This window comes from Argopecten irradians, chromosome 3 (assembly GCF_041381155.1).
Source record: "Argopecten irradians isolate NY chromosome 3, Ai_NY, whole genome shotgun sequence".
NCBI classification, from domain to species: domain Eukaryota; kingdom Metazoa; phylum Mollusca; class Bivalvia; order Pectinida; family Pectinidae; genus Argopecten; species Argopecten irradians.
Window position 1 is genome coordinate 39116004 of NC_091136.1, and position 6145 is coordinate 39122148.

A 6145-nucleotide genomic window follows, 5' to 3' on the forward strand; every position below is an offset into this window, starting at 1 on the left:
TTTTCCGCAGGGAAACAATGCTTATTGGATACACGTTTGAGGAGGCAGTGAAATGACATTAGGAACAGACATAAAGGAAAAGGTAGGTTTATCTGTGCTGACATGTGTATAAACTCTGTCACCCCTGAAATATGTTGAAATGTTCTCGTTTGAGAATCGGAATTAGTCCACCATATTTCAGAGATAAAGATTAAAGAAATTAATAGATTTAAACCCTCGCATATTCATTTAGCTATCACAGAAATATAAAATTTCCCCCCCCCCCCCCCCAAAAAAAAAAAAAAAAAAAAAAAAGATTTTCTTCTGTTAAATGTTGTGAGACAGATCAGTATTTAAATAGGAAGCAAATAAGCATCTTTAATAATAGTATGAGGCTTGAAAAAACTGTATATCATACATACATAGCATCCATCAAATGGGGTCTTAGTGCTGTCCAATTCCTTGATATTCCAATTGTCGGGAATCTTTATGCACCACTACATACTGTTAAAGGAAAAATGCTTATTTTGTTCACACAAACAAATTTCCTAGACATTTTTTATAGCAGAAAATAAAAGTCTTTCATGTATATTATAGAAACATATTTCGCTTTTTTGCAGAGCACCTTATCGACCCCAATGGATTTTATAGGAATCAAATGTTCCTCCCATCAGTCCAGCCATCACGTTCTGAGGAACTTTTTGCTAAAGAGATGTATTCCTTCGACTTCCAGTGGGCTGACAGAAAGGAGTTATCCCCCTTATGTGTGGCTATAGACAAACTTCATTCTAACTATCATGGTCACATACCTGCAATATGTCTGGTCAAGTCATATTTTTGCAGCAAAAACAAACAATTTTCGAAAAAGAAGTCGATTTAAATAGCAATTATTTATAGACATTTGGAGGAAAACGGTACACGTATGTATATATCATATATACATATCTTTGAATGTGATTTCGCTTGCATCAAAGATTTCAGTCAATTTTGTCATTTAAATATTTTCACCATGTTTACTTAGAAAGATTGAATTATGAATGAATGAGTACTGTAGAAAAAGAGGTGTTAGAGAGAGAGATGTGTGAAATCATGCCACTTGTACATAACAGTGAGTACAGGTATATAGTGCATTACTAGAAATGTGGTGAGCAAAAAACAATCTTGCACTATGAGTAGGGAAGCAAATTTTATTTATTTTGAAGAAAAGTTACTTTCATTTTTAATAACTATCTATTGATTACACGAGAACAAGAATGTGTTTGTGATATTTTTTAATTAGGATTCAAACTGTTTCTGTAACGATGATATGCAATGGATTATGATTTGAAAGCTGTGTAGACCTGTTCTAATATTTTACTTTCCTCTGTCTAGTGCTTTGAATATATCAACTGATTAAATATAGGATAAAACCCCTAAATTTCCTTGTTGTGAAAGATTCGAACAGGAAAGATTGTTTGTCACAGAAAAATGTCATCTGGAAATTATTTTGTACCAGGGTATATATCTAATTTATAAAGGCACTTCCTGGGTAAAAATATAAACAATTTATCGGGGTTCTTTCAAAAAAAAAAACGCATTCAGATGACTAGTATCCGAAAGAACACATTTTAATTGACATTCATAATTTTAAAATTGCAGGAAATATTGAGCACATAAAAAAGGCATGTACATTTGATATTATAAGAACATTTTTTCTTCCTCGTCTTCATAGAATGTCTACAGCTTAAAAGGTGTTTGTTTTATTTCTTTATCAAGAAAGAAATTAAACTGAAAGTTTATTTATTTGATACATACTTTTTCATTTTATCATGATCCAGATTGCTGCCTTTTGTTCATAACAAAAATATAAATAAAATAAAAAAGAAGAATCCATGCACATATCAAAACTAAGATCATTTGATTGATGTAAACCTTCTACAGCCCTGGTCATAAATATTACATATGCAATTCACTTCTTGATCTACTGATTAGAGAAGTAGCTAAGATGTTATTGAAATGTTTGTCATTTCTTAATTCCTGAAATAGATGAAGCAAGGACCTTTTGCTATTTCACATTACTTTTTAATGATGATAAAGATGGAGGTCTGGTGAATAGATACTTGTCAAAAATTTGGTTTAAATTTTTGCTTAATCTAGGTTTGAAATCTACAAGTGTATATATACCATTAGATCTGATTTAAATCTTAAAGATAAAACAATCACTTGGCAAGTTTATATTGTTTTGTTCTTCATCAAAGGGAAGCCTTGAAGAAAGATCTTCCAGCTTCTAGATGGAAGAGGTAAAATAACCTTCATGAAGCAGAAAAACTACAAATCAAGTGACTGGCAAATATATTCTAGAAGTAGAAGGGTGAAAAAGAGTTGATCTCTTAATTAATTTCTAAACTACTATTTGATTGTAGATTTTTGCTGGATTTGTTGATTAGTCATGCCACATTCCAATGACTGAGTGAAGTTTTGATATAGTGATAGACAAATCGATTAACAATGCTGATATATTTACCAGGTTTTTTATCTTTAAAGTATCAAATAATGAAATAATTATACCAACTGCACATACATCTTGATGAAATAACGGTATAGAGGTCGTGAGAGGTCCTTGTTTTATCTATTAGGTTTGGACCCCATTCAGCTTTTGTCTGACACTTACAAAAAATCATCGTCTTCACAATTCATAGTATTATATTGTAAGTATGTAAATAAACACTTACAAACAATCAAATACATATTTTTATGTGTACAAATGTATTTATGATCTGTTATCACATTTTGTCATTCGTTTTTTTGTTTGAAACAAATTGAAATCTAGTACAAAAAAGATATGTGATATTGGATCTTTGGGATACTGCATTGAGTGACTCAAGCTTGTTCAAATCCATGATCTTGACCTATATAAGTATAACTGGTCTTAATATGCAAATATCTTACTACTTTGAGTCCATATTTGTAATGGGAACATTATTGTCACAAGACCATATTTGCTAGTGGCGTAATGGAGTGAAGGATGATTTAAATGAAGGTTATTGGGCTTAATTTCAATGTGAATGACCACGACAATATTCCATGGGTCTTTTAGAACAATACGGTGAAGTTCTGGGGGACTAAAAAATAGGTTTTTGGTGTGAATGAAATTAGTTCACCGTTGTGGTTTGAAGGTGGATGTTTAAAATGTTAGTGGATATCGAGAAGGAAGTGATGGATGACTCCACGAAGTAATATAATTAGGAATGCCATGAATCTTAGAAATAATAGACCGAGAATCCATTGAAAATCGTGAATATCTACAAGAATAGGGAGGTCTGAATGAATAAACCGGTGGCCGGAAGGCGATGATTGTCGGTGACAGGTGAATAAGAAAGTCGAAGGAATAAGGTGAATGTATACATAGGATTGAATTGATGGTCAAACGAGGTGATAAGCGAATGTAGGAATAAGATGTTTTCTGAACGAATAAGGCGAAATGTTTTCAAATAAAAGGTGACAGTCTAAAGGGATAAAAATGTTATGAAGTCAGAAAAGCACAAGGAATCATCCTACCTTTGAAAACAATACTCAAATTGCTTCTATACAAAAGATAGGCGGAGTCCTCGATCCCGAGCTCTAGGTTGCAGTCTGACGGAAAAAAGTTAAGCGTTTTTCATACCTTATCTCGTGTATCTTGTTTCAAAATTAATGTCCATCGAATATATACAAACAGGTGATATGCTAAAACGATCAGCAAACTATCGTTATCTTAATGTTTAAGTAGGAGTTGCCTTGAAATCCCGAAAGAAAGAAAAAAATTATTGCGGAGGATATGATGTTATTTTGTCACCAACCATTCAAAATGTGCATATGATTTTAAAAATGGCAGGAAATTAGGTATATACTTTGAGTCGTGGGACGATTTATATATAGAAAGAATAATTATACCCTTCCTCCACTCTGATGACGACCATCCGTCAGAAGTCCGTCCGTCGTTCAGAGCTACCTCATCGCAGTTATGGTTATATATATATTCGAGTCTAGGATACAAAGTCGTGAAATGAGTGATACTCAGGAGTCTGCATTCGTAAGACGAATGACACTTGGGAGTGTACAAAGTCGTAAGACGGATGACACTCGAGAGTCTACAAGTTTTAAGACGGATGAAACTCGAGAGTCTACAAAGTTGTGTGAGACAGGTAATACTCGGGAGTCGAGTCTACGAAGTAGTGACACTCGGGAGTCTACAAAGTCGTGAGATGAGTGATACTCAGGAGTCAACAAAGTGTTAAGACGGATGACAATCGGGAGTGTAAGAAGTCGTGAGACGGGTAATACTCGGGGGTCGAGTCTACGAAGTCGTGTGACGGGTGACACTCGATAGTCTACAAAGTGGTGAGACGGATGACACTCGGGGGGGGTCTACAAAGTGTGAAGACGGATGACAATCGGGAGTCTACGAAGTCGTGAGACGGGTGACACTCGGGAGTCTACGTTATGGAATGGGTAATCGTCGGGAGAGTCTAAAATTTTAATATCTTTACTTTTCAGTTCAAATATCTTATTTTATAGCATTTACTTTCAGCTACATGTAAATTGCCCAATTCTACATCATAGAGGAGTTCCACATCTTTATATGTATGGCCTAGTCGGTCTATTACTTACCATCGTGATAATCTTTGCTTTACGACGGAGACAGATGATACACTGTAATTGCAATTTCTTAGTGATTAGAATCCACTAATAACATGGTGAATACAAAATCATGATGTGATTTTTTTAATACAGTAGAACCCCTTTAACTCGAACTGCAATGGACCAGATCAATAGTTCGAGGAATACATGGTATTCAACTCATCCGAAGTTGGCGGCCATCGATTGTCGAAAAGAAGCATATATATGTAATGGCCTCAGTCTTTGACAAACCTTTCCAACATCTAAAATATTTATAAGGGTGGTTTTCAATTGAAATGTTAATTAAATGTGTATAATTTGAAAGCGATCTACATGGAGGTTAAGAGGTACAGTGACATTTAAAGAAATAAAGGGAGTCTCAGCAAATAAATGTGTCAAAATTTTATTTGCAAACTAAATATACAATTGACCATATCGCCCCTCAACTTTGTATCTCACTATTCTATCCCCATCTCGCTCCTCAACTTTCTATCTCACCATTCCATCCCCATTTCACCCCTCAACTTTCCATCTCACCATGATATCCCAATCTTACCATTCCATCCCGATCTCGCCCCTCAACTTTATATCTCACCATTCCATCCCGATCTCGCCCCTCAACTTTATATCTCACCATTCCATCCCGATCTCGCCCCTCAACTTTATATCTCACCATTCTATCCCGATCTCGCCCCTATCCCGATCTAGCACTTCAACTTCCCACCCCACCATTCTATCTCCATTTCGCCCGTCAACTTCCCACCTCACCATTCTATCCCCATATTACACCCTCACACCCGTGTACAGCACAGGGGATTATTTCAATGAAAATGGATTTTATCATACTTTTTTCGTATTTTGTGGAGGGACTAGTCATCGTATTTAACAGTCATGTGATCGAACATTACGAGATTTGAAGAAAAAAAAAAACCTTAAATATCAGGGTTTACTCGGGGGAGTCGCGGAATATACTCGGGGTGTAATTTTGGGTAAAAAATCCTATCAAGAAAAACAAATTTGGTTACCATGATTTTTACAAGACCACAAAATCTCAAAAATCAGACCTGTTCAAAAATGAACATTGCATAACAATTGCAAATGTTGTGTAGATTGAATATATATATACTTTTGTATAGGTGTTATTTAAGGTTTAAAAGCTACTTTACTCTGCTACCAGAGTCTTGGGACGGGTGATATTGATATTCGGGAGATACTAGGTAGAGTCTAGAGAGCCGTGGACGGGTGATATTGATATTCGGGAGATACTAGGTAGAGTCTAGAGAGCCGTGGACGGGTGATATTGATATTCGGGAGATACTAGGTAGAGTCTAGAGAGCCGTGGACGGGTGATATTCAGGAGTCTAGAAAGTCGGGGGATGGGTGATACTCGGGAGAGTCTAGAGTCGTAGGTCGGTTTACTAATTCAGTATGACTTCTTGGTATCATATTGAAGTTTTACATCTTTAACTTTAAAGTCCCATTATATTGTATTTTTATGAATGCTCTACATGCTAAACATCGATGATCC

At 35.3% G+C, this 6145-nt stretch overlaps 1 protein-coding gene across 1 annotated transcript in view; it reads left to right on the top strand.

The window, feature by feature from the left end:
* Positions 1-2701, top strand: part of LOC138318526 (transcriptional repressor protein YY1-like) — a 34282-nt gene extending 31581 nt beyond the window's left edge. The window contains exons 8-9 of the mRNA XM_069260966.1: positions 11-82; positions 600-2701. Coding sequence (XP_069117067.1) covers positions 11-56 — 46 coding nt within the window. The 3' untranslated portion in view covers positions 57-82; positions 600-2701. The remainder of the gene's footprint in view (positions 1-10; positions 83-599) is intronic.
* The last annotated feature ends 3444 nt before the right edge of the window (positions 2702-6145 follow it).